Consider the following 27,869-nt stretch of genomic DNA (forward strand, 5'->3'; position numbering starts at 1 on the left):
TCCTCGTCCTCTTTGTCTAACACCCTCATACCTCCCCCCTTCCTCTCCCACCGGCGCGATTGACCCCTTCGCACCCTTGTGCACACGCTCGGGCATAAAAGCATAAAACCTCGGCCCCTCGATTTCTGTCTGCCCGGCAGAAACGCAGGATCACAGTTATCGATTTTCATGTCGCTGGCACTCCAGGTAAATTGTTTGAGGGACTCTGCTGTGATGAATATCTGATTTGAGACCAGAGAAGGGTGGGGAGAAAAAAAAATGTGATAGGAGGGAGATGGAGAGAGGAAAAAAAAAAGAAAGAAGAGCAGGAGAAAATGCTGACCTTGCTCTCTGGCCCCTGTGTCTTGACTTTCCTTCTATCTGTCGCTCCACTCCTTTCTTCCCTTTGTCTTTCTTCCCCCGCTCCTCCTCTTCACCCCGCGCTCTCTTCTCTCCCTCCTTCTCCAGTTCTCACTTGTCTTCATACATATTCACCTCTCACCGCCGCCCTCACGCTTTTATCCCTCTCTCTCCTTCCTTCCATCTTTCTGACGACCGAGGAGGTGGCGGCCTGATCCTTTCTTAACAGAGGATCAATAGAAGCTATTCTCATCCTTTAATAACATCTCTCATGTGTTTGGCTTCGGTATCCAACTTCATCTGTATATCTATATAGATATCGATATGTATGGAGAGAACTCAGATGAAGACAGCGGAGTCCGAAGCGGTGCGGGCGGTGCGAGCCGCGTTTGTTTTTCGGCGCAAACATTCGCGTTTCCTTTCCCAACGATCGCCCCGACGCGTCGGGGAGCGGCGCCTCCCGCCTCCACTCACCCGTCGCGCAGCTCGGCCCTTTGTAGCCGATGGAGCACACGCAGTTGCCGTCGGCGCAGGTGCCGTGGCCGCTGCACAGCGGGTCGATGCACTGCGTGACCGGGACGTCGCACTCGGGCCCCTTCCAGCCGCTGTAGCACACGCAGGAGCCCTTGTCGTACTGGCCGTTGCCGCTGCACAGCACCGGGCACGCCGCTGGAGAAGACCGGGGAAGAGCAGATGAGGGAGGGGGGGGAGAGAGGGGAGAGGATGGAGAGATTAAACCAATTAGGAGGCTTTTTAGGGATTCTCAAAGCAGCGAGAAGCCACCCACACCTGCCTAACCCCGCCGCCGCCGCCGCCGCGCAGGAGGGCGAATAGAGTGGTTTAAAAGGGCTGGAGAGTGGCGATGACATGAAGAGTAATTACAGGCAGAGGTAACTAAACTATTCATCAAAGCTGTCTGTCCCAGGTGAGCACGGAGCCAGGGAGACGTCAGCTGGGGGGGGGGGGAGCTGCCATTCATCATCAGTCATCTTGTCTGGGCTCCACCTCGGGGCCGTGCGCCACCTCGCCGCTGCTAATCCACGCCGCTCCCTCCTCCCCGAAATGCGCCCGCTCGTCTAATTTAGACGGCGGGAAAAAATGGCAGACTTTTTTTTTTTTTTCTTCCTTATTATTATTTTTGCCGCGATGGAAACCGGAAAAAAAAACAAAAAAAACCCCCGACATTTGCGGACGGCTAATACCTTTGGAGCAGTCCATGCCGTGAAATCCTGGGAAGCAGTGGCACACGCCCGAATTGCACTCTCCGTTGCCATGGCAATTGCGCGGGCACTCTTGCACTGAATCTGTGAAAAAGACAAAGTGAGACAGAGGAAGAAGGGGGGAGAGAGAGAGAGGGAGAGGGGGAGGAAAGAGGGGAGGGGTGAGAGAGTTGGATGGCAGGCATCAAAGCATTCGATTAAATCATTGGCACCATTCATTCTTTAAGATGCTACAAATGGAGTCAAGGCGCTCGGAGCCCCCACAGTCACACACACACACACACACACACGCACACACACACGCGCACACACACACGCCATCAAAAGCAAGTGCCTTTCCTCAAAGATCCCTTGCATTCCTGTGTCATTGCATTTTTCACAGCGTTGGGAGGATGCATTTCGAATCAGACATTCTCCGAGACGCCGTCACCCATCCATCTTTTTCTCCGCTCGCCACGACAGAAAACAAGAGCGTCGCCCCTCTTCTGCGCCGCCCGACCCCTTCTCTTCTGCTCGTCCACCCCTTCCCCTTCGCTGTATTCTGCCATTGTTGCCCTCGTTTTCATTGTTTGCTGCTCACTCCCGCCCCCGCCCAGGTCATTAATACTTCATCCAGGTGTGGTTGTTTGTTTGGTGCAACTCCGCAGATTTTGTTGCTGGTATGTGTGTGTGTGTGTGTTTCTTGGCTGTGTTCACAGATGACTTCACTGCTCCATCCACCTTTCCGTCTTAACCCACATACCAAAGACCAAAAAGAAGTTTGGTGGGAAGAAGCAGGAGGCATTTTTGGACTCTCATCCTTCTCTTCCTCCTTCGCTCGTGCTCAGCTTCCACTTTTCTTACACAAAGCATGACTCAGCCTATCTTCCTCTCTAACACTTCCTCCCTCTTTTTCTGTGCTCAGCCCCCCCCCCCCCCCTACATCTCCCCCTCCCTCTTACGGATCTAAGCCCCATGCCTCCCTCTTACCCTAATGCCGGCCTCCCTTTCATTCCCCTCTTCAGCTCCTCCTTCTCCCATCCTTCACTCCACTTCACTCCATTCTGGTTTTGCCCCCACCATTATGTCTCCTCCAGCTCCCCCTCTCACTCCTCGCTCTAATTCTGCCCTCGCCGCCTCTCCCTCTCTCCACCACTCCTACTGCTGAAAGCACTCCCGCCACATATTGACAGTGAAGGATTCTTTCACTCGGCTTGACTCTTTCTATCCATCCCCCTTGTTCTCACACTCATGCCTCCAACACAATTGAAATCATTTGGGGCGCAGTTACATAAAAAAACCCGTCAGATTTACAGTTTTTTTTTTTTTTGGGGGGGGGGATCCATCTTCATCCTTTTCACACATGCACAGACACCGAGTGATTCTACGTTCTCTGGTGTAATAAGTTGTGTTTTGTTTTTGAATGCGAACGACGTCTTTTTGGCAAAAACACATCCTTTAAAGCTCACTAAGCGGTCCTTCCTACTTGACAATGTTGCTATGGTTGTGTTGCTAGCAGCAACGTTGTGCACACTGGTGAGTGTTTTTTGCACCCCGCGAATGTGTAAAGTCTTTGAGAAACGGGGGACGTGGAGGGAGGGGGATAGGGGATGGGGGGGGGCTAAATCTGACTGAACCGCTTCCACGTCCCAGCCATTTTACACATCAAATGCTGGCAGGTCTCTGAGAGTACTACTGCATATGTGAAAGCGCGTCGCGTCGCTTGAGTCAGCAGCATCCGTTGGCGCCGAAGTTAGAGGCTGAAGTTTGAAAGTCGGGAACAATCTGGCGGAGGGGGGTGGGGAGGGGGTGGGGGGGAGGGGTGGAGTTTGAAAGAATCAAGCTCACCTGACCTCCTCGTCTCTGCGAGCGTGACGCATCTTGAATATGTGGTCAAAGATTCTCCTGCATCGATTCTTCTTTTAAAATACAAAACAAACAAACCTGTCCATTGTGAGTCCGACAATGTTATTCTGCGGGAGTGCAATGCTAAATCGGCAAAGAGGGCTCTTTTGAATCAGTGTCACTGGTGATGAATAGCCTCGTCTCCTGAATGCCGGCTCTTAATATCATTTGACCTCCCGTCCCTCCACCCACCCTCCTTTCTTCCCTCCCTCCCTCCCTCCCTCCCTCCAGCCACAACTACGACCGCTGACTCCGTCTCACCCATGACGTTTGTGCTGAAGGAGACCGCCTCTCTCTCCCGGCCGTCGTTGTAGAAGGCCAGGTGCCAGGCGCCGGCGTCCAGGTACTGGACGAACACCGCCTCGTTGAGGACCACGGTTTGGATGCTCCTCCTCTCCCGCGGAGACTCCACCACGCTCCACTTCTCCTTCCCGTCCAGGCGCTCCATATAGTCGTACTGCGGGAGGAGGGAGACCAACAAAAAAAAAGACGTGCGGGGTTGAACGTGTGAGGTGTGAATGCGAGTCTAAAAAAAAATAATCTATGATTCAACTACGGAGTGCTGCGGTGGGCACTTTCTTTTTCGACTTTCCCAAAAAAAAAAAGAAAAAAGGGACCAATAGTTGTGTATGCAGGAAGATTAAAAGATGGGGGAAGTAAGGGTGGCTGGAAAATGCCAAGGAAGCACTAAGAATGCCACAGAGAGATCTGTGAGGGCTGTCATTCCACACAAAGTGTTTTTCACTGCTGCACAGTGGCCTCAACGTCATGCTCTTCACCAGCTTCAGTCAAGCCAGGCAGCGAAAAACGCTTATCCCGACGCAATTATCCCATTCTACAAATCAAATCTTCTGTTAACTGTAGTCTCTAATTAATAAGAGGCACTAAAAGTTACATTGCTGTGAAATTTAATTAAGTGTAACTCTTAAGACGAAATTAGCTTTTTCAAACAACCGTTATAATGAATCACATATTAATTTGAAGTTGTCCCAGTGACACAAGCAAGTTTTTTCCTTAATCCATTCTCCATTTCAGCCGATCAATAGGAAGATAATGTGTTCCTAATGAATGGAGTTATAATTGTGCGATTAGCCTACCACCCTAAAGGTGTTAAAAAAAAAGCGGTACAATCTAGAAGCCGCTCGCTCTCCGAGCTGGATTTCACCTGTGCGTGTGAAGGAGGCAGGCCCTTGCGGATGTACACCCCGAACAGGGCGTCCTTGCCCAGCGAGATGTTGAACTTGAGGAACTGGGGTTGTCCGAGGTGGAGCAGGGACCTCCAGAACACTCCCGGTGGCACCTCCTGGGTCACCCGCCTCCCGACCTCGGTGTTGCCCGTGTCTATGCTGCTGTTGCGGCCCGCCCACGGCCCTGGAGCGAGGGGAAAAGAAACTGCATAATCTGTGATTACGGCCGATCGATTGCCAAAAGACAGTCAATAGTTAATCATCGCCGTCTGCCCGGAAAATGAGCCGCCGTGAAAAAGAAAAGAAGAAAATTCCCGCGCGTCGAATAGGAGACGACGAGCGCCATTAGCTCTGCAAACAATGGCGCCCGCGGAGTTTGCGTTGAAATGAGTGGCGTCGCGTTCGACCGGCGGGTCGCGAAATGATTTCTTCTTCAAGGAAAGCCTTTGAAAAACTGTGGACTTTTTCTGGGCTTCGACGAGAGAGCGCTGACAGAAGAGCGGGGCAGAGGCTTTTTCCGAGAAGACGCGCACACGGCATCCTGCAATCAGGTCAGTCATCTAACAGCAGAGTGTTGCGGCCCAGACACAAAAAAAAAACACCGAGAGTGTGCGTGCGTGCGTGCGTGCGTGTTTCGTGTGTGTACGTGTGTGTACAGAATAGCAAAGAAATAAAAGTAACAATGAGAAGAACAACAGCAGCATCTGGCCTAGACGGCTGGGGAACACAACACAACAATCCTCTCATTAATACAGAATACAGACGCGGAGCAGCAGCCCGCACGTACCTATAGCACACGCTGTGTGTGTGTGTGTGTGTGTGTGTGTGTTTTACAGAGCCAGATCGAGCGAGTGAAGGAAGAATAGATAGAGAACCGCATGGGGGCCTTAAAAGAGAGAAGGCAGGAGGGAGGGTGTGGTGGAGGTGGTGGTGGTGGAGGTGGAGGTAGGGTGGGGGGGGGGCTCTGTCTGAGATGATACAACAAGCTCCAGACAACTCAGCGGCGTGGTTAAACAGCACACACTGATAGCACAGCTTGTACTGTGTCATGAATTATGAAAATATTTCAGTTGGCGTGAGCCTGTTTGGGTGCAAAAAAAAAAAAAAAAAAATCTATTGGGTTTTTAGTATGTGACGCGCGGCAGACACGGCATTTAAAAAAGCCTTAACGGATAAGACGGGCGCTTTTGTTGTTTCGACAAATCCGACAAAGTGTTAGTCCGTCCTTCAAATGCTTCTTGACTTCCTACACTGTCAGTTGCACTCAGCCCCAAAGCCAATCTGTTTCCACTGAAAACATGAAGAAAATGGGTTAAATTGTATTGTACTTTAGCAGTGAGCAGAGCATTTGTTGGGGGGACTATTTTCGGCTGTGGATTAATACACATTTGGCGAGCTAATGAGTAATTACAGCGCCGGGATTCTGCCTGTGGTACTTAGTCAAAATACCGTCGTTGTGAAAGAACATATTACCCGACGCAACAGCGTGGCTCACTGATGTGTTTTTATCCGGGTTTTTTTTTGGACAACAATGGCGCTCTGTGACACAGAGGGAACCGCTGGGCTTCTCAGCACACAGGCGATGTAAGTAGGTTAATACACTGTTGGTTTTGGTCTTTCTCAGGGGATTTGCTGACAATGTGAATATCACCGGCCTCATCCTTTTTTTTTTTTTTTGCTCCGATGCCGGGCTGCAATGTGTTGCCGACGTGCAACGTGTGGGACTCTCTGCGTGTGGACTGTGTGCTGTAGTTCATACCTCTGCCTCCGGAGGGCAGCGTGGCCACATCGCTGTTGACAGGCAAGCCGGCTCCCAGTCCGTTGTTTAACACGGGGCCGTCGGAGGCCTTGAGCTGCCATGTCAGACCCAGCAAGTTGATCGCTGCACACCAAGGGGTTGAGAGAGAGAGAGAGAGAGAGAGAGAGAGAGAGAGAGAAAAAGAGAGAGGGGGGTGTGAGGACATATGATTTGAACGGTGATATACTGATACGAAAAAGTGTTTTAAAATAAAAAAAAATCACACTTTGAAAGCTCATCAAGACAAAGAATTACAGGAGGCCAGACCTCCGAGTCTGATCTGTCATGAATATGACAACGAGTGCCTTTTATAGCGCGCCGCTTCCCCGCGTGTGTTAATGCACAGCAATCAAAAAAACACTGCCAACAAAGTGGCACGTAACCGACAGCAGGAAAAAACGAGGCAAGTCTCACAAAACAGACAATTAAAAACCATAAGGATCCTTTTTTTTTATTTTTTAAACATATTTTCTTGTTCCATCGACGTCTCACAATCTTCTTTCAACCTGACAGCATCTCCGGCTTTTATTTGGAGGCCTTCGCACCATCTCGCAGGGAGCAAGTGACAGATTGCTCTCTGAAGAGATCGCTCTCTGACTCTCCCCTTTTCTCTCCTCCTCTTCTTTTGTCCTCTGTTGTGCTGCTGTGTGCCGGCTGCTGGGGATGAGACCGCTCCGGTGTGTTTCGCTCTTCACTTTGTCAGCTCTTTGCTCTCTCTCTCTCTCTCTCTCTCTCTCTCCGAGTGTCTCATCCCTCCTTAGCTTGCTGCCAAAGCGGTGCCCGCTGTGTGGATGCACTGCGTTTGCGAGGTGGGGGGCGGGGCTGGCTATATTTACAGCTGTGGATTAATACCCCGTTCGCCATGCTAGTGGGTATTTACAGCGCTCGGGGACTCGGCGGGCCGTCCAGTCAGAATAAACTACAAGCGCCCCCGGTGTTCGCCGTAATGACAGAACACGTTATGTGCACCCTTTGCCCATGATTGAAAATGTACAATATGTCATAGGAGAGGCACAATGCACCTGCTGTGTTAATATATATATATATATATATATATATATATATATATATATATATATATATATATACATGAAGACCGGGATGTGAGCTTTGGGGGGAGGCACGCGGCGTGGGTGCGTGATGGTGTACGATGCATTATGTAGGTGTTATTGCGTCGGCCTTATCCCCGCCACATGAGCCCTATAACACCTCGGAATCAATTTCCCTCCTCTCAAATTCTATCTCCACTTGCCCAGTTTCTGCACACACAGGGATGAGTGGAGGGGAAGAAGAAGAAGAAAAAAAGTTGCAAGAAAAGGAGAGACGCGGCTTTAGGAATTGCTGCCGGGGCAGACTCATTCTCACCACCCCCCCACCCTCTCCTCGATGTCCCATCTCTCCTCCCTCCCGCTCCCCTTCTCTATCTGTTTCTTTGTTTCTACCCTTTTTATGTATCTTTCGCTCATCCTCCCCTCCCTCGCTCCTGGTCAAAGGAAAGCGCTGACACCTCGGCTGCCGCCCCGGCCTCTACTGTCAGCTCTTTTTTTTATTTTTCATGGGGGGGGGAGACGGAGCAAGAGGAAGAGGAACTAGTGTCCTTCCTCCCCCCCCCCCCCCCCCGTCTCTCTCCTCTACACCTCTCGCCCTCTCCTCTCTCATCACGTTGACCTTCATTCCTCTCCCTCTTTTCCTTTTAATTCACCCTTTTTTCTTCTCCCCGCCTCCCTCCTCCTCTTCTTCTTCTTCTTCTTCCTCTCGTCTTATCTTTGCCTGTCCTTCCTCCCAGATAACGCAGACATGCATCCGCGCACACATTCAGGCGCACCCACGCGCAAAGATGGTATCGCGGGGAAGCAGTCGATGGAAAGATTACCAATTGAATCGGCAGGAGACAGTGAGCGTATAGTGAGTCTATTGTGACGGCGCTCTCCATCTAGGTCATGCCCAAGAACACATCGGCCCTTTAGTTAGCTGTGTGCGTCTGCTCATTGTGTGCGTTTCAGGGGGCCAGTGCACATGTGTGGTTTTTCCAAAATGGGTTTTGATTTCTTTTTCTGCCTGCGCGGGCGGTTGCGAAAGGTTGACCAATAGATGGCACTCTTACTCCTCGGCGACTGGAGCACAAAAGCCGACGCTTTTGTCAACAGGTTTCTTTTGCAGCAACACAAAGAGCAGAAGAGACAGAGAGTGAGCGAGATACATATACATATATATATATATATATATATATATATATATATATATATATATATATATATATATATATATATGTAGAGGGAGAGAGAGAGACGGAGACAAAGAGAGACATGTTATCCTTTTCCTTACGACCACCATCCCGCATTCTTACAACACTTCTGACTTTGCGAGGGTGTAATTTTAACCCAAATGAAACCTCTGAAATTGATGTATTTATCATTGTGTTGCCATGATTTTAAGCATTTTCTTTTCGGATCATAATTGTCATAATTACTGTTTTCGAGCAGCATTGGAAGGCTTTATTAAATGCCATGCCAATGAAGACAATCTGAATTGAATTCGACTGACAGATACGAGGAGAACAAGAGAGATAGTCTGACTGGGGCTGCGTTGCTTTTTAATCTCCTTCTTTTCTCACACACGCGCACGCACACACACACACATGTACACACACGGAAAAAGATCACAGAGAAACAGGTTTAACAAGCAAACGAGTTGGATTAAAAATAGATCTGTTGCTTCAAGAGGTTTTTTTTTTTTTTCCTTCCTATTTTATGTAATCTCGATGCATAATTCAGAGAGGCAAAGTGCTTGCCAGTATCATCTGCAAACGACAGCGTCTGAAACAGCGGCAGCGAGCGCACGTGATCCTGTGAAAATGGACAGAGTGATGGACAGAGGGACAAGAGCCGGGGAGGGGTCACGAGGGTCACGGAGGAGTCGCGCCGAAACCCTCGGCGGAGAGGATGAGAGCGGGAGAGGAACAGAGAGAATACTGGAGGACAGAGAGGATCTGAGAGAATATTAAAGAACGTATAAAATCCCCTGAGGATGATGAGAAAAAGAAAAAAAAAGAAGAGGGAGAAAAAAGCAGGGAAACAGGCTGCGTGATGATGATGATGCTGCAGAGCAGAGAGGATGAGATGAACAAGGGCCCCTGTGGACGGAACGAGGGAGGAGGGGGAGAAGAAGATGGAGAGGCAAGATTTAAGGGATGAGTGGCCCCGCGGTGCGTTGACATGGCCGGGGTGAGAAAAGATGGCGGTGATTCATCCTCTGGCGGTAAGTGGGGGTTCTCGACGCAGGCAATCAGACGGAAATACAATGCTCATGTGTGGGCCGCGTGTGTTTTGGGAAATATGTTTACGTCTCAGAGTTAAAGGGGGCAAAATGGATTTCTGCATGAGAGGAGAGAGAGAGGGAGAGAGAGAGAGAGAGAGAGAGAGAGAGAGAGAGAGAGAGAGAGAGGAAGGTGACTTTGTGGGCAGACTGTGCTCTGAGTGTCCCCTGACTGGAAGATATTGTATCATCATCATTCTGTTCTCTGGAACACGTTCCAACTCTTCAAACTCTCGCTCTCTCGCTCCTCCTCTGTGTTCTCGCCCTCCTCCTCCTCCTCCTCCGCCTCCTGGATGGCACCGTGGCGTTCGGAAAAGGCGCCGTCTCCGTTCCCCCACCCCGAGTTGCACCCCGCTCCTAACGGCACCCAAAGGCAGGAGATCGGCCCCTTGCATTGCTTTCGTATGTAATCGCTCGCAATGCGATCGAGATTACACGGAGCGTGATAAGTGCGCACACACACACACACACACACACACACACGCACACACACACACACTTTTCTTTTGCCATCTCCCCTGGCCGTCCTGGTAAATGCATATTAACTGTTCTAATTCACCACTAAATTAACAACTCTGACCTCAATTAGGGCGGTAATTGTGGCTGAGACCAGACCCGCCCATTTTCGGCCTGGCTGCTAATTGGTTTAGGAACCCTCCCCCCCACCCACCCACCCACCCACCCTTCCCCACCCCAATCCTCCCTGCCAAACCCTCCCTCCCCATTCTCCGAGGCCCTCGTTTAGCGAGACATTTGGCCGTCCAAAACAAAACACGTCTGCAAACCCACCGCAGACGACGCACCTCGCGTCCCCGTCCTCCTCCCCTTCCCCGTCCCCCATCTCTGCAGCAAACAGGGTGGGGTGCAAACACGGAGGCAGACAGACTGAGGCAAAAAAACAAACTAAGAAGCCGCGTGTTGCCTGGCCTGCTCAATATTCAAGCCATTTGGGATGTTTCTTAGAATTTACCACGCAATATCCACTTATGTAGTCTATAAATAAAGCGGGCTCGTCTCTCAGATAGGTCTTTTTTTTCCAAGGCGCTGCTTGCTGAGATCATTTAGAGTCTCAGACAGAGGGACGGGGGGCGGCAGTTGGCTGCTGCCCCCCGGGGGTCATAGACACTGAGAGAGACAATTTGTCTGCTCCCGTGTGTGTCTGTAGGTGTGTGTGTGTGTGTGTTTATATGCGGATGCATGCTTAAAATTGCACGGTACTAACATCAAATGCACGCACGCGGACACACACACACACACACACACACACACTCAACCCCCAGCGGGACCTCCTCACCCAGCTGATGCAACTGAACTGTAATTGACTGCAACACAAAAGGTTATGTGAGTTTTTCTCGCCGCTCCCACCTGCAAAAACAGCGTCTGGCGGAGAGAAACGGCAACTCACTCAATCACGCAGCAGAAATGGCTTCCTTATTGTATTGGCACTGAGATATTGAGACGGCCCGACGCAGATGTAGCCGCGTGCATGCGCGTGCACGCGGACGTGTGCGTGTGTGTGTGTGTGTGTGTGTGATGGGGCTAAATGAAAAGAGATGTGAATCTGAGTGATGTCCTCCTTTCTGAATCCTCATTTCCTCTTCAGATATCTCTACCCGCACCCCCCCCCCCCCCTCCCTCCTCCCATCCGCCGCCCCCGCCCTCCCCCATCCCCTGCGCCTTCTCTTCTCCTCATCAACCCACTCTGCCTCGTCTCATCCCTTCCTACCTCGGTCCTCTCCCTCTCATCGATCTGTATTAGAAACAGGATATGAGGAACTATGCTATCTTATCGCAGATCAGAGAGGGAGAGAGAATGAGCGAGGGAGGGGAAGAGTCCGCTCGGGAGGCCAAGAGACGGGGGGGGGGGGGGGGGCTGAAGGAAAATGAGAGACGGGGGAGAGGAGAAGAGAGGACAGCCATTTCTTTCTCCCGCTTTGCCTCCATCCATCTCCTGCGTCCAACAGAGGACCCGTGAAGCACCATGGGCCTAATTCGACTCACGATTGGGCCCGGATAAGACCCGCGCTCGTAAATGAATGAGGAAATAAATGAATGCAATGAGCCGGGCGGTCGCTTGAAGCGAATTCTGGATTTCCGCGCAACATCAAAGCAAAGAATAGATCCTCCAAAGCACGGAGAGAAACTAAACGGACGGGCAGTCAGAGGACGAACGTTGATGTTTCCGCCGCGTCCTGGCTGAACAAGCGTCAACTGGGATTTGTTTCACCTGGCCCGTGCTGCTGACCCATTTATCCCTCTGGTGCAGATGGTATAGCACCTTGCGCCCGGTCCCGGCCATGCCCTGCCCTCTTCCTGGACCGGCGGCGCGTGGTAAGATCCTAACCTTTATCAGTGCGACAGGCCCTGCTGCTAGGGACACACGCTCCCCGTCTGATCCTTATGCCCAGGTTCCTGCATTCACCATATGCCCTCGCCTCACCTCACACACACACACACACACACACACACACACACCGAATGTATATGGACGCACACCCACACTGGCATGAGCGACACATCCTGACCTCTAGCTGTTCCACTTCGGATGGGCAGACGGGAAGCCACATGCAGAGTGAGAGGGGACTTTGGGGTCAAGGAGCCGGCTTTGGACGGCAGCCACGATGTGAGAGCTGCACGTCCGACACCACACACTCCGGGGCTCACGGGTTTTGTTTCTCATTGAAAAAGAACAAGATTAATAAAAAAAAAACGTGGGTCAGGACCCCCGCTCGGGTTGAGCGAGATAAAGCTGAGGAGTCCAGAGATGATTAATAAGATAGATCAGAAGGGAAAAAAACGAAATATTCCCCGCTAAAAAAAAAAGATATTTGGGTTTCAAAGGAAAATTAAATGAGAGTTTCGCTTCTTCAGGCATTTAAAAACTATTCAAATGAAGCAATCCAAGAAGGGAACGTCCCTCATGCAACCTTTGATCAGACTCCACTCGTTCACATTAAAAGGTTCAAATCCGTCATAAACATTGAGATTCTAATTTAAAGAAAACAACCTTGAACACAACATTTTTCTCTCCATTTTTCTTTTTTCCAGAGGCAGGGAACCAAGGCAGTGGGTTGAGACTCCCCGCAGGCTCGCTAAAATAAACCTGACAGGTTGTAAGATGATTAAAAAAAGGTGGGAGAGAAGAAGAAGGGAGAGGGGGAAATCATATTCCTGCCTCAAAAACAAACGACTCTCAGATTTTTGTCAAGACATCCCTTTTTTGTAGTGTGATTTCACCTCCGCAAGCCTCTGAAAACTATTCAAACCAGGGACTGTCTTCAGGCCGGCGGCGTAGCCACTTCCTCCGCCCTCACTTCCAGCGCTCTGGCTTTGAACGCACTCATCTTGGGACTTGAACTTCAAGTCGAAGTTACATCTCTGCGCCTTGCTGACAGACAGACAGACAGACATTTAAACGCCTCTTCTGTAGTAGTTCCTCCGTCTCTTTTTGCCAACGAGGACGTACACACACGGACTCACAAGGTAAAAAAAACACACAAAAAAAACAGCGTTGCTCTCGCAGCCGGTAACGAAACAATCCAAGAAAGGAACATCACACTTTGGCTCAACGGCTTGGAAGTGTTAGAAATATAACCTGCGTTAACGGGGTCGCTTGTAGACATTGATTCACCAAAAAATGGGTCCAAAACTGAGAAAATCTGTTAAAGAAACACATAATCTGCAATGCGTTGCATGTTTTCGTCCCCATTTTTCTCTTCATGTTCGATTACTTGCAGCACGTCCTGAGACAGTGTCTTCATAAGATAAAGATGAGGGATACAAATCATATTTCTGCATCAAAAACATGCAATATTCCCGTGCCTGGCGTCCATTACTTTGACACAATGAATAATTAACTGTTCAATCCCAGGAGGGGAACGTTCCTGTTTGGTTGGATGCTCTGAACTCATGGAGGAGGCACTGCTTTGCTTTGAAAGGTCAAAATGAATCGGGATCCACTTCATTAAGCTGTCAATGTTGCAGGAAGACATTATTTATTGGAGAACGTGATAATCAGTGTCTTTGTGTGTCAGGAAACATTTCATTTTGAGGCACGGTGACGTGACATCTCCTTGGGTGGGGGGGGAGGCGACGGCTCGGTCCTGTTTTTTTTAAAATAAATTTAATCAATGTGATGTGATCGTTGTCTCAGGTGTTTTGGAAAGTGTCTCTTCTTTTTTGATTGGTTGTGAGAGCCTGGGGCTTTGGTATGAAGGCGCGCGGCTTCGCGAGCGCGACAAAAGGCCGAGGCGTCGCTAATAAACTCGGCACTGGCAACGTGCGGGAATCCAACCTTTGCTTTTGGCATTATTAATTGTTCCTGTGCTCCTGTCTGCTGTGCATTAGATGGCGCTCAGACAGAAAATAATCTTGTTTGAAAAAAACGCGTGCAAATCTGTGAACACACTCCCCTGAAATGCCACCGTTTTCCTCTCCATCCAGGTGATCACTTTAGCGCTGCAGCCAGGCTATTCTGATAAATGACCAAAATGTGCACATTGTTTAGTTTTGTTTTTTAAAACATTTTTTTCCTTTAATGCAACCTCTGATTACATTAACACCCAGTGTATTTTGGCATGAGCTCCACATCTGCGAGCAGTAAAAATCATTAACGCGTGATTATGTAAGGGAGCGTCGTTACGAACGCACTGGAGTGCGGCGCTCGTAAGCGGGAAGAATGGGCAGTAAGCGATTGTGATCATTCTGGTACGGCGAGACAGCGGTGATGGATGGAAAGTGGTCGGCTCGGAGGCATGAAGGTCACACTCCATGACAGTGTGTGTGTGTGTGTGTGTGCGTGCGTGCAAGTGTGTGTTTAATCAATAGACAGGAGAGCTGAGAGCTGAGACTAAAAATACATTCTGTGTGTGTGTGCGTGCGTGGTTGTGCGCTCTCATTCATCAGCGGTTGACAATACCATGTGGAGTGTGCCACTGAGCCTGACAAATTCAGCCATCACGCGCGCGCGCACGCACACGTTCACGCTCACGCGAGACACCCCCGCGAAGGTGACACTCCCCCCCCCCCTCCTCCGTGAGCCAGTTGACTCATTGCAGTCAAGGGCACACCTGTGTGTCTGTGTGAAAACACTCCACCTGGACTCTGACGCGTCCGCCATCCTTTTTTCTACGGGCCGCCCTGCGTCACGACCGGCCTTCCTCATCTCGTCTCTCGTCCTGTCGGTTTCCTCTCTGTCCTCGTGCCTTTGCCGTCCTTCTCGTCTGTCTTCTCACTTCTGACTTGTTTCGTCACCCCCCACCTCCTTGTTCTCATCCTCCACTCTCTCTCTCTCTCTCTCTCTGTGTGTCACACTCCCTCTGTTCTGCGCTCGCTGTGATCAATTAGGAGCCATTAGTCCCACAGATATTTGCAGGTGACAGGACCTCAGGAGGCCACGCTCTTCTTCATCTCTTCCTCCCTCGGTCTCTCACCCCCTCCCCCTCTCCCCTTCAGTCGGCTCTCACTCCTTTTTCCCCCGGCAGTGAAAACAACAGACCACTCTCCTGTCTCTCCCCCCCTCCAACCCCCTCCCTCAATCTCACTCTCTCGTCCCTTGAGGTGCCAACTGTGACATATCAGCCTCAGCCCTGCTCCTCCATCCTCCTCTTCCTCCTCCTTTATGTTCTGGCCTCACGCTGACAGCGACGCATCGCCCTTCCTCCTCTCTGCCCTCTCTGCTCTAACTCCATCCCACCACTTTCTCCCTTCTTCCCTCCTCTCCCTTCCTTTCGTCTCCCTCTATCTCGCTCTCTCCAGGTTTGCCGTACACAATGACGGGCCCGTCTTCTTCTTCTTCTTCTTCTTCTTCTTCTCTCCCTCTCCCCGCATGCCAGCCGCTCACCTGTATCCTAGCAACCGCCTCTCCTTTGGCTAACGGCGCTCCACGCGGAGCGAGCAAACAAGACGCCGGGGGAACGGAGAACAAGCACTCCTCGTTTATCCTCCTCCCTCCATCCGTTCAGTCATTCCTTCACACGTAAAGACGAGGACATACTCCGCTGGAGTCGGGAGCTAAATGCGTTAGCCGAACACACAAACGAACTCTCTCAAACTCCCACTTTTTTTTATTTTTGAGGCACACAGCTGCACGTGCTTATTCCATGTTGTGCATCTATGTGTGCATGTTTTTTTATTATTATTATTATCATCATCCCCTTAGCTCCATCCTCACAGTAGGACACAGCGAATAAGCTTCAAAGAGATAACATCTCCCGTGCCCCTAAAGCGTGCTGAGTCCGGCCTTTCTAAAAGCTTCTCCGTGCACACGTGTGTGCTTTTCTAGAAGCGCCGTCTGAAGCTTTATTTATGGCCTTGAGAAGCACGAAAGAAAAATATAATACGAAGTTTAGTTTGGAGGCCAGCGAGCCCACAAAAGTCTCGCTATCCGACGCACACGTCGTCGCACGCACACACACAGGTAGTACGCACACACATACGCTCCCGCGCACACGCACAAAAAGAAAAAATGCTGCTCAGGCACATGTGTCTTGGTGTAATTTATGAGCGGGCTCCTGGGCGGACGCCTCAGAGGGGTCCTCTTCACGCTGCATGGCTCTGGGTGCTCTGCACAATCCCCCTAGTGAGTGTTGGGCTTCCTCACACACACACACACACACACACACACACACACAGACACGTAACACACAAACAAGGCTCGACAAAATCCCCCCTTATGAGCGGTGAACTCTTCCGACCGAGACTCGCTGCACGATTAACGCTACAGAAAGCGAGGTAAACACAGGGGTTTCAGGCTTGGCAGCGCTGCGACAGCTCTGTTCAGAAACACCAGAGCCAAACATTTCCTTACAGCAGCGGAAAGAGAAGGAGCCCCACAGTTAGCTACAAGTAATACTGCAATGACAATAAAGTAGCATTACAGCCTCCTTCAGCTTACCGAATTATAGCCACTTGGACAATTACGTTGCACTGACGTCTGGCATACAATGAAACAGTAAATACGCAGGAAGAGGAGCTTAAAGAGAAAGTTCCTCACACACTGATATCCATTAAAACAACAGCCTGGTACATTCACACTGTATTGGGACAGCATGCGCGCCGGTCTTATTTTTAGCTATAAAAAAAGTAATTTCCCATTATGGCTAACAAGCTAATGCTAATAATTATCAAGACAGATTAACAACACAGTTAACAAGTTGTATGTGTGTGGGAAGTACCCAGATGGCACACTAACACTGATGTAGTGTTAAAAAAAATAGAAAAAGAAAAGAAGTGCAGATAAAGCAAGTAATTATGTTCTCAGACATACAAAGTTTTGAATTATTTTCCTCATTAGTTCCTTTATCAGCTTCATATTATTAACAATTACATCTTCTCTCATGAAAACAAATATCTGTGTCATTTCATTCCCCGAGTGAGCCCCCGGACGCTGCCAATAAAAACAAGATGGAGGGTTTGGTGTGTGTTCCTACGCCCCGCTACGTCTCTGCCCTTAAGTATCAGCGGGGAAGGTCCTTCCTTTACGCTCGCCGCTCCTCCATATGTGGCTGTCCAGCGTGGCGTGACCGCGCAAAGCTCAGGAGGAGACGGATCGGTCTGCGTGCCCCCGGGGCGAGGGGGCCTTGGTCCGCTCTGGAGGACGCGCACCGCTCTCAAGGGCACTCCGACGGGGTACACAAAAGCACACACACACACACACACACACACACGTCTTTTTTAAAACATCCCGGCTTGCAAGCTGGAGTGCACACAGCTCTTGGATACACACGCACATGGAGATGGATGGTGATGTGTGTATATATATATATATATATATATATATATATATATATATATATATATATATATATATATATATTATAAATAATGTAAAATTGTATTAATAATTTATGTAGAGGAGATAAGGAGGTTGTTCTTTCTGCTGATGCCACTGTTTCCTAAGATCCCCCATCTGTTGCCTCTAGTCTCTGGGGTAGGAGGCCAATCAAGGGCTCGGTGACACATCTGCCTCCTCACACTCACACACACACTCATACTCACACACATACACACACACACACACACACACACACACACACACACACACACACACACACACACACACAGCCAAACATACATAGATTTTCTGTTCCTCCGTTTTCTATTGTCTATCTCACTCACACACACACAAATGCACACGCACACACATACACGCGCACACACACACACACACACACACACACACACGAGCCTGCATTCTCCTGTCCAGTGAACCAGGTCAAGAGGGGATAAAAAAACCTCGCCCACACACACACACACACACACACTCTCCGACTCGCTGCTCTTTCTCTCTCTCTCCTCCCTTCAGATCAACCAGAAGCCAGCCATCACAATCTCCTCCCGAGGTGCTCGCTAAGTGCTCTCCTCTGAGCATCTGCCGTTCCTTTAAGTATGACTATCGCGCGTTGGCTTCAGATCAGTGGAGAGGCTTCCGCTCCCCTGCTGGGTGAGTCTGGGATTCCTATCTTAACTGATACCTGCTCACGGAAAGAAAAAGAAGAAGAGGAAGAAGAAGAAGAGGAAAAAAAAAACACAGCCACAGTACGCTGTGGTGTGTGCATCTTCCACGTCTGTCTGTCTGTTTGCTGATGCAGAGTAGAGGCCGCGGCCCCTGGCCGAGTCTCATTTTGACAGTGCGGCACGAGGCTGCAGTGACAACTCGCACCTCGAGAATCTGCTTTGTGTTTCCAGCGAGCCGTCGGCTTCGCTGATGGTCCGGGATGAATACAGATACGGGCAAAGTTCACGTGCTACGGGGTCAGGGCGGAAACAAACAGGGCTCACCTGAAGAAAAAAGGTCTGACTGAGCATGTGTATTTAAAAGAAAATGATGAAAGTATCCTATTCGTGAACATGCGGCGCGTGACATATCGCTTACCGATGAAGTAGGACAGCAGGACGGCCAGCAGGGCGGCAGCTGCGATGGCCGTCACCGCCGCACATTTCCAGCTGCAGTACTTGGACGGCTTCTTGAGCTTGAAGGCCGAGCGGGAGAAGGTGTTTCTGGGTAGCAGGCGAGGGGGCGGAGAATACACGGTTCCCGAGGTCAAAGGGTAACCGGGGGAGGAGCTACTGAAGAGAGGGGTGGTCCCTGACGACGTCTTGAACAGGAAGTGCCTGGAGAGAAAAAAAAAAACACAGGAGAGAGGAAAAAAAAAAGGTCATCCTACAGGTGGAAAAAGATGGCGTTAAGGTTTGTGTTATTGTGTTACGAGTCCATTCTGGGGCTGAAATAAGTGGTTATAAAAAAAAAAGAAAGGAAGCTCTGGTAGAGAGGTAAACATGTAGCGGACGCACCACAGCGCCGCCCAATCAGAGTCCAAGCGACAGGGTCACATATGTGCAAGCTTCTGTCCAATTTCTCTTTCCGATGAACCCTTCCTGCCATATGGGTTTGAACATCCTTGAAATGATTGTGTCTCCGTTTCAGCCCGTTCCAGTTCAAGGTCTCTTCTTAACCTCCACCTGCTACACTCTTTTTTTCTTCTCTCCCCCTCCCCCTCCTTCTCCCATCTCTCTTTCCATCCCGTCGTCTCGCCTCCGCTCACCCCACTTACGATGCGTCTCGTTCCTGCACTCGATGGCTTCGGAGGATCACGGCTGTCCACCTTTTCCTGTCCTCATTGCCCTAGTGAGGTCAGAGCTCACAGAGGATAAAAGAAGGATTTGAACCATCATCCCTTTGCTCATATTACCCATTATCCTCTGATATCGCTGCACCTGCTCACCCAACGCACCGTCTCCTTCGCTGCTCTGCCTCCCCCCCTCCCGTTTTCCATGCTGTCATTTTCCTTCCCTCTGCTGCATCTCCACTCCTTCTCACATACATTTATACATCTCCCTGTCTCCTTCTCCCTCCCTCCTTTCTTTCTTTTCAGACTCCTTTTCTGATCTGACCTTGTAGGAACATTGTTGCCATGGTAAAGGAAATGAAACGCTGCTCTCGAGAAACTTTTCAAGGACATAATGAGAGCAACTTCTGCGCCACCTTTTCGACATCTTTCGCGACACCCACACGGGGCGCGAGGAGCTGCCCCGACGCAGACAACAGGTGGTTCCTCAGAAGAAAGCCCGCAGGTGGATGTGACAGATCACAGGAGGCGAGGTCACTCCATTGCAACAAAGATAACTGTGGCGAGGGAGTTTTTGTCTGCTTTTTTCTTCATGGAATTTGCCCGTTTGTGTGTTTTTGACTCTGTGTGTGTGTGTGTGTGTGTGTGTGTGTGTAGTGCTCATGCTTGGGCTTTTCTGTCTTTGTGTCTTTGTGAGTTTATGTTCTTTGAAGGGAGGACATTTCTGCAAAGAAAGGACATTTTGTCTAGTCCTCCTCATTTCTACTTGAGGGCTGGAGTCTCACTTCAGGCGCGTTGTGATGGTTAAACGCTGTTATTACAAAATGTTCTTATTTAAGTAGTTTTATCCATAATTGATCCGGTATGATAACAATAAGCAAGTATCTTCTTAAACACTCTATTTGGAGGCAAAACCCTCAGAGTGTACAACCAAAATACTGGCAGTAATAAATATTTGCACAGGAGAATTGTAGGCCGAAGAAGAACCAGGAAGTCAGTCCTGGTTATGAAGCAGGCAGCAACCTCCCGGTCTAAAAAGTGCCTTAAACTTAAACTTTCTCTCAACTGGCCATTAGGGGGCTACTCCTCTTGTGGAGTCTCTGAGAAGATCCTCCTTTATTTATTACCTCAGTCAACATTGAAACATGAGGTCTGAATTATTTTGGTCACTTCTCGTGGCAAAAAAAACAAGATGGCGACGGCCCAAATGCCCAACGCGAGGCTTCAAAACGTCCTTAACGAGCCACCATGGAATTAGCAGCATTGTTAGGCTAACTTTACTGCTATCAAGGATACACAGCTAACGCTAACGGTAGGCATCGTCAATTGTTTAATGATTTACGACGCAACACTGTTAACATTGTCTCGGGCTCATTGATTTCATGTGTGCAAAGTTAATTATCTAGTGCTGGCTCTTAGCTAACGTTGACTTAAACATTAGCTGGCTGAGGCCCGTTGAAGCTGGCATTAACTTACTCCTCTTGGTCTTGCTTCAAATGTGGAATGAGGTTGAACGTTCTTGTGTCTCTGTCTGTAAGTTCAGCATTTACTACGACTAGTACGTGAACGTGACAACCCGAGACATCGTGTTTTGTCTGTGCTGCTACATTCGCTTCTCGTACTGCGACACATTTCTTTTTATTATCTTCTAGCGTTGGGAGGATAACGAGGGATTTCAAGCAATAAGACTGAAGTCCAAGTTAAGTCAAGAGTCATTTGTGAGTCACAGTCGAGTTCGGCTTTGTTTTCTTTATCAAGTGGAGACAAGTGGATACCAAAGTCACCAGATTTCTAGCTCGCATCTGCCTCTTGTACGAGACACGTGACAGACATGGAGTGTCCTCAGAAAGTGAAGTCACACAAACAGGCGTGTGCGCGCACAACACAAATGTGTGTCAGTGCTCTGCTCTTCCTTCTGGAGCTCACTGTCTCTTTTATTCAGACGAGGCCGTCGTCCGACCAGCGGTAATGACAACCGGGCTACTTAGATTAATTCTTAACTGCACTTTGCCGTGATCCTTGTGACGCCTTTAATACAAAAGCTGTTTTGTAACGGCGTGTCTATCCGTGTGTGTCTTCGCTCTTCTTAAAAACAGTTGGTGAAAACAGGTGATGAGCTCATAGCATAAAGATTTGGTTTGGGAGCACTGCTTCGCTTTCGATCAATTATTCAGCCAATCTGTGCTCTCTGCTCTCTCTCTCTCTTTCTCTCTTTCTTTTTCTCTCCATCATCTCACGCCACTGATTGTTGGATTCTTCTAATTTTCTCCCCTCCTTCCTCACCCTTTACCTGTCAGGTACGCCGCGTGACACCAAGGAAAACAGAGGAAGGAGAAGACAACCTCCAGACGCACTGAGGCTGAATGAGCGCGAGGAGTTGTCACGCAAAGAAATATGAGGTTGTTGTCTAAAAATACCAGCCGCTCAGTGTCACAGCCCCAAATTTAAATATGCACGCACAAACCGACATGCTCGCAAATGCGAGGGTGCGTGTGGAAGGCATGCGCAGATGCACAAACACACACACACACACACACACACATCCCAAGGTCAACCAGCATGTGTCTTCGCTTCAACTCATTTTCACAGCCACTCTGTGATGGCGAGGCCGTCGGTAATTAATTACAATGCCCCTCGTGTGTGCACGTATGCAAGAAGGAGGTGATCTGGTCAATTACTTGCTTTCCGCGCGGCGCCATTTGTACGTGACTTGATGTGCTGGTATGCATTTGAACGTGGCGGCGCCCCCCCCCCCCCCCCTCTCCTCCCTCCCCTCTCCGAATTCATTTCATTTTCCTGGCTCCGTTTGTTTGTGTGGAGAAGCTGCACGGCGAGCTTGGTGTGGGACGGGAATATGTCTATGGGCCACACTAATTACGAGCAGGAATGGAAAGTGTCTAATGTGCTCTGGGGAGGTAATTGACATTGATTTATGTAGCGGAGGACTATGGAGGGGTTCTATCATAGCAGGCAGCCGGCAATCACAATTCTGTATCATTAGGGCCGGGCTGTGTGTGTTTGCTCGCGTCCGTGTGTTTTGTGTGTGAACACTGTGGGATTTTTTTTTTCTTTTTCTGACAGTGGTCCAGCATGGAAACGTCACACATAATTAGAGAGGGCTGACAGAGACCCCTCCCCTCCCCCCCCCTTCCTCCTTCTTCCACTGAGCTGCCAGCAGCCCCCCTTCCCCTTCCCCATCCCTCCTCCACCCCATGAAGTCTAACCATTGCTACCTCGCTGTCATGCATCCTGTCTTACACATGCAACCCACACACACACACACACTCACACATACATGCAGTACTAGCAGGCACTAACTCACACACTGACACACATTTGCACACACTCAGACATGGGCGCCCGCTCGCCCGCCCGCCCACGCGCAAACAATAAAAATCCATGTGGGTTTTCTTTCACGAGATTGCCCTGTGCGAGCTGCTAAGCATTTCATTTGCATCCTCGCGGAGCGAAAAAAAAAAGTGACCTGAGAGAGGGATGGAGGACGGAGGAGGGAGGCTATAGATTGGACGGCACACAGAGAGAACGGGAGGATATTTTCACTCCGTTCCAACCCTGTCCCCCCCATCGAGAGAAAGAGAGGACCTGGACAATTAACCACAGAACAGAGAGCATGCTGGGTAATTAGCAGAGAAGTCAAAGCTCGCATTCCCCTCGAGCGAGTGAACGCGCGCGCTCTCGCGCACACACTCTTCATTTCCTCGGCTCTCACAAACATGTGGTTGCTCGGGATAGCGCTATGAGAATAATCATCAGAGGTAGAGAACAATTAGCCGAGGTTGGCTCGGCGTTGGGGTGACTGAATTTTCTTCTCTCTTTTTTTTTCTTTTCTTTCTTCAAACGGTCAGATCTCAGAATGAAACAAAAGGCTCGGGGATCGGAGAAGGCTCGAGGACGGCGTCGTGAGAATTGTTCCCCGCTACAATTGTAGGAAACAACAATCGGCAGATGGACACAGTATAATGGGCATTCATTCGCCGAGTGTTGCTTTGAAGGAGGACAGGGAACAATGAGTGCTGAGTGATATGTGTAAAAAGAAAAAATATACAAAGCATCAGCTCGTATTCAGCCATGCAGAGGCGTTAAGAAGAAATTATTTACATTTAGGGAACTCAAATGGCTTGTATTCTGGCTTTTTGTGTGTGTGTGTGTGTGAGTGCGCCCCATATGCCCTGAAATATACACCAACGGCTGAGGAATTCATTACATTTCTTGTTTTATGAATTTATGCTTATTAAGCTCCGGGGAAAATAATCACTGGTATTTAATAAGGGAGGCAATTGATCACCGTCAAGTAGATGAGATCCGCCCGGATCTATCTGATTATGCTCAGCAATGATCGATCGATCACATTGCATGCGCGCTGCGCATTAATTGATCAGAGCGGCTTGTTGCAATGTCGGCGAAAGGCATTTTGAGACCAGTTAGTCGAGTCTGCATCAAACCGACGTTAGTTTTAAGCTCATTTTATCGTTTAAAGACGCTGGGACAGGAAGTGGAGTGAGTGTGACTCGGTTACTTTGTGGAATTTTAACACAAAATCAGCCAAAGGCCCGTGCGGAGAGTCAAGGGGTGTGGTCCTGCACTATACTAGCCACGCCCACTCAGGTTGGATGACCCAAAAGTGTCTGTTAAGACGGTAACAGTGAGTATTGCATCAATGGTTACATTTGCAAAGCAGGACATTGTCTAACTTCAGTTTGAATCCATCCTCCAGATTACATTTAATCGAGAAGACAATCTCACCGGGAGGGCAATTTAGTGCTGGATCATTTATTAATCCAGCATGGACTCCCATCGTCTGATGAAGTTCATGTAATGTGATGAAAAGCTTTGTAATAAAACTTTAAAATCTCAGACGAGGAGAGTTTTTCTCTGCATCGCTCATGCACAGTAGCGCAGCATGACATGACACAACGCGATAGCATTCTCTACATACACAATAGGATTGTGTTAACTCAAATCATTTGTGTTTCACTCTTTAAAATGAATACCTGAAACAAGTGAAAGTGCACTTGAGAAAAAAAAGAGAGCTTACTTTGTGGCTCTGCATAATAATACTGGATATTGTGTTTACATATACCGCTTGAATGAACCTGATATTATGTGGGTTGCACAGTCTCGGTCACAGGGCTGGCCATGAATCTTTATCTCTGTCACCGACTCCGTCTTCTTCTCCTCCTTCGCCCGCCCCGCATGGTTCCCAGGTAGCATCTCCGCATCTGTCCCCGCAGTAATGCATTTGAAAGTATCCTATAGCCCCCACCACCACCAAGCTCCACCGCCGCCATCGCCGCCGCCGCCACCGCCGCCACCGCCGCCGCGCCCCAGCCTCTGCTGCTCCTTCCAGATAAATTGAGATGCTGCAACCCTCTCAGTGATCCTATTTCTCCCCTAGAGCTGTGGCCCGGAGCGGAGGGAGCGAGAGGGGGGGGGGAGGAATGTCCTGAGATCCCGGAGACAGATTGAAACTGGCATCAGCTCGCCAAGAGGCTCCAAGGGACCGATTGGAAATCAGCTGCTCTCTCGCGAAATGCCGCAACACATGTACACACACATGTGCACTCGCATGGACACCGAGAATGTTTTTTTTTTCTTTTTCGCCTGCCTCACACACGCGCACACACACACAGACACACACACACAGTTGGCACCAGCCATCTATAGTCATTTATCTCACACCGGTAAATGTATCCATGTTCGACGGGCCCCAATCTCCTCTGCCTTTCTATCTTCTCTCGAACACACTCCCCAAAACAATCTCCTTCAATCACCGCCTCTCTCCATTTCTCTCCCTCCCTCTCCCTCTTTATCTCTCCCTCCACTACCGTAAACTATTCCGTTCCATTCCCCCTCCTCCCCCCACCTCCACACCTCCTCTACACCTCCACCCCGCCACCAATCTACCTTTCTTCTATATCAACCCTCCTCCCCCCCCTCACACACTCTCATCTTGTCCTATCTCTCTCTTTTCCTGCCAGTCATCCAAGCCCTGGGGTGTTCTTAGGTGATCAATCTTCATCCTCTCAGCACTGTCACACTCTCGGGTCAAGCCAAAACACACACACACACACACACACACTCACAAACCAACACACACACACACACATACACACACACACATGCGCGTGCTATACTATAACGAGTGGAGTGGACAACAAATGCCAAAATTAACATAAGATTGCAAAGAGGAGCAGTCGCGGTCGTGTTCGGATGCAAACATACACACATGCGCGTGTGCGTGCGCGTGCGCGCGTGTGTGTGTGCCTGCGCGCGCTCTCTCCCTCTGTCACATGTGCCGGTTTACGACGAGTCTGGAGGGCGGGCTCCTGCCAAACGCGCGGGGATGGTGTGACTCTCTGGCTCTGACTCCGGTCTCGAGCTCCAGCAGCTTCAGCCAGCCCGCCCAATCTCCGCCACGGCCAGGCCCAGTAGAGGAGGGCCCAATCTGGGCTGGAGGGTGGAGCTGGAAACCCCGTCAGCCCACTCTGGGCTCCAGTCACTGCGGCGGGCTCGCGGCCATGCCCGACCCCCACCACCTGAACGCCACCGAATGCTGGCGCCCGAGCGTCAAGAGTGTCGGCGCGCTGGTCGCTTTGTTTCAATCTGTAAAGATGGCCGACCGCAGCGGCTTCTGTGAACAAGTGGATCTATAACTTTTATTTCTGTTTGTTTTTTTTTAAGAACAGAGAAAAACTAAAAAAAAACAAAAACGACCTGTCTCCTGAAACGATGTTCTGGCGTGGGCACCGCCATGGCAACACGCGCCTGGATAAACAATTTAACTGGAAATAGCTTCTATTTCAAGCTGTAGGTATTCTCGTTCGACGCCGCGCGTCTCCTTATCCATCATGCATACCGACGCGATGCGTCAGCACAGGTCGAGCGCGGACCCGCGACCAGCGGGGCTGAATTAAACATGGCCTGGGCCTCATAAATACTGCACAGGGCCGGCACTCGGGGGAGCTTATCTGGGACCATCGGCGCTGGAAGCCCCGGCGCCCAGCAGGGGAAACACAACTACAGCTTGCTGAGTAAATGCTCAGAGAGCTAGCGTGCGCATGCTTGCGAGCATGTAGGCAGCGCCCCCCTCTCACTGCATGCTTCATGAATAGTAATACCCTGCATGAATGCTCTATTTGCCTGATAAGTGTTCTTTGTGTACTGGCAAAAGCGCACATGTAAGGTGTGTGAAATGGTTTGTATTTCCTGCTCCCTCACTTCAGGGTGAATGCATAATGGCTCAGACAGCTTTCTGGAGTGTTGCATTGGGAGATGAGCTCGAGAACGCTTTCGAGAAGCACACCTTTGTGGATCAGTGGCCAAGAGCAATTTTCATTTTGTTGATACATTTGACTTTGAATGACGGGTGGGCTGTAGTGACGCGCCGCACATCATATTCTGTGGTGTTGTGTTTTTGCCGAGGGAACTAAAAAGTGTGGCTCGTGTTCACAGCGATACACAGAGATAAGCCGCCGCCCCCTTTCCGGCGCGAATGAAACGAATAAACCACAAATAGTCCAGCGAGTAAACTCGCACAAGCTTTCTGTGTGAAGCCAGCATTAGTCCTGATTTTTGGAGTTGATTGGTAAAAACACAAATTCATGGTGGGGAAGACAATCAGTGGGAAATAAAATGATCTTTGGTGTTATAGGGGCTCTGTTGCGCCATTATTTATAACTGTAAAATGTCATCGTGCAAAATCTCTTCATACAAATGCAAATGCATCCGTATGAATAGGCTCCAGGAAATCTTTCCGGAGCTTGGACACACTGTACAATTCAACCACGGTAAACATTTGTGCTGCTGACCAGTAGCAAGTCCATTAAAGCCATTCAACGCGGCTACCGCGGCCGGCGCTTTATTCACGTTTGGAGCATAGTAAAGCGCGGTGCACGAGGGTAGAATCGTGCGAGATGTGTTAATTTCAATGGAGTTGCATTGAACCTCACTGTGTGAGCGTTCTCAAAGTTGTTTACCAGCTGCAAACCACCTTGACAGCTGACCTTTAAAGTAATGGAGAGCCGAAGAGCCCGAATAGGAGCATTCATTTCATTTCGTAAAGGCTCCACAAAAGAGGCAGGTGTGCTGTCAGTCCGGGAGTCAGCAGTAAAAAAAACACATCTCTTCAATACACTTTTAAACTGGTAAAAACTCAGTTGGTTTAAAAGGTGGCTTGCGTTTAGCAGGCTGGCGTAAACACTGCTGTTATGCTAGCTAGCATGTTACCAGTTTAGCGTGCCAGCTGTTTGCCGTAGTGGTAACGGACCACTTTTGATCCGTGATCCATACGGATCCCTCCTCGCAGGCATGTGAACCGCAGATTAATCCCGCAGTTTATCGTTAAAAAAAAAAAGTTTAAAGTATAAAGTTTTACTGACGATCGTTATCCGCCGATATTCAGTAAAATATGTGATTCGTGCTTTTGAAGTCACCGGTCTCTGATATCGTTTCATTGTAAACAACCAATACGTGTTTAAAGTGACACGAGGAGGACGAGGGTTACATTAGGATGCGTTCAGGCTCTGTTCAGGGAACA

The 27,869-nt window shown here is 49.6% G+C and overlaps 1 protein-coding gene across 8 annotated transcripts in view; it reads right to left on the reverse strand.

Annotated features, from left to right (window-relative positions):
• The window catches only part of tenm2a (teneurin transmembrane protein 2a), a 199,878-nt gene that overhangs the window by 28,053 nt on the left and 143,956 nt on the right, over positions 1-27,869 (reverse strand). For 5 of the 8 annotated variants that reach the window (XM_068583910.1, XM_068583902.1, XM_068583884.1 and 2 more), the window contains 6 exons: positions 18,619-18,857; positions 6,390-6,512; positions 4,609-4,835; positions 3,705-3,900; positions 1,542-1,643; positions 814-1,008 (listed from right to left, as the gene is read on the reverse strand). In XM_068583910.1, the coding sequence (XP_068440011.1) occupies positions 814-1,008; positions 1,542-1,643; positions 3,705-3,900; positions 4,609-4,835; positions 6,390-6,512; positions 18,619-18,857 (1,082 nt within the window). The remainder of the gene's footprint in view (positions 1-813; positions 1,009-1,541; positions 1,644-3,704; positions 3,901-4,608; positions 4,836-6,389; positions 6,513-18,618; positions 18,858-27,869) is intronic. The other 3 variants (XM_068583892.1, XM_068583937.1, XM_068583926.1) reach the window with 1 other exon arrangement.

Source organism: Clinocottus analis, unplaced genomic scaffold (genome assembly GCF_023055335.1).
Source record: "Clinocottus analis isolate CAN_PGR_092001 unplaced genomic scaffold, fCliAna1.0.p SCAF_10, whole genome shotgun sequence".
Taxonomy (NCBI): Eukaryota; Metazoa; Chordata; class Actinopteri; order Perciformes; family Cottidae; genus Clinocottus; species Clinocottus analis.